The 1,010-nt window shown below is 45.7% G+C and overlaps 1 protein-coding gene across 1 annotated transcript; it reads right to left on the bottom strand.

The window, feature by feature from the left end:
* Positions 1–6: 6 nt before the first annotated feature.
* Positions 7–1,004, bottom strand: LOC116381024 (major facilitator superfamily domain-containing protein 12-like). The gene is made up of 2 exons (XM_031842812.1): positions 863–1,004; positions 7–783 (listed from the first exon to the last, which is right to left on the bottom strand). The coding sequence occupies exons 1-2, from the start codon at positions 1,001–1,003 to the stop codon at positions 652–654; spliced, it is 273 nt and encodes a 90-aa protein (XP_031698672.1). The 5' UTR covers position 1,004; the 3' UTR covers positions 7–651.
* Positions 1,005–1,010: the final 6 nt, after the last annotated feature.

The raw sequence follows: 1,010 nt of genomic DNA, 5'->3' as shown, positions 1-1,010 counted from the left end.
GTTTGTAACTGTTTTTGTGTTTGTTGGATAATAAATCCATTAAGATTTTGACTTTAACCTGCTGTAGTGTTTTGGAGGCGATTGAGAGCACATGGCTGTAAGAGGGGGAGGCGATTTCTCTCTGTGTTCAAAAGATGCGGCCCTAACAAGAGTCAGCAGGTTCAACAAGTGAACACAGCCATGAAGAAATTCAAAGCAGGATTAAAAGGATCTTCTTGTTCAGTTGAGGATCTTGCAAAGTCTAAGCTGGAAATTGTCAGACTCTGTCAAAGGGCAACATTTTCTGAAGAGATTTCATCTCTGTGTTTTAAAGTGGTTTGCAGCCCGTTGGTGTCTAGATGAGGGTTGAGCCAATTGTGGGTTGCATCGTTCATTTCCACATCACAGCAGTGGTCGTTGCAGACGCACATGGTGGAGATGTGCCTTCTACTGAGTGAAGCTTCCTAGTTGAGGTTTGTCCCTACGTAGACATGGAACGAGCAGAACCCTGACTGGTCTGAACGCTGAGCTCATTCAAAATGTCAGTCCTCTTTTTGATCTATTTTTTTCTAACATTTCCCTTTTGATTTCTTATCTAACCATAAATATTCTTTGACATTTTAGTAGTTGTGTAGAGTCATTGAACTTAAGAGGAGGTCCTAGAATAAAGGTTCATATAAGATGTGCGTGTGTGTGAGTGTGTACTAACTGGCAGGGGTGCAGAGCCTGAATGATCATCACGGCTGCTCCGTTAGCCAGCTTATCAGTGAAGCTCATGGCTCCGTACACAAACGCTCCGCTTTGCTGCACAGAGAGAAGAAGATAAAGATAGAGAATGATGTGAAAGGACTCTCTCTCTCACACACACACAAACACATCTTACTGTCTGATTGGCGATGAGCTCGGCCGTCATGGCGAGCGATATGACCAGGACGGTGGCTGACCCCGCCCCCAGCAGCACAGCGGCCCCGTACACCCGCTCGCCCATCTTCTCGTCCAAAAGCACCCAGTAGGAGAATGCCATGATCAGC

Source organism: Anarrhichthys ocellatus, unplaced genomic scaffold (assembly GCF_004355925.1).
Source record: "Anarrhichthys ocellatus isolate YVR2014 unplaced genomic scaffold, GSC_Weel_1.0 scaffold10798, whole genome shotgun sequence".
NCBI classification, from domain to species: Eukaryota; Metazoa; Chordata; class Actinopteri; order Perciformes; family Anarhichadidae; genus Anarrhichthys; species Anarrhichthys ocellatus.
Note: the sequence above shows the minus strand (reverse complement) of the source record. Positions and strands in the feature narration are given on the sequence as shown.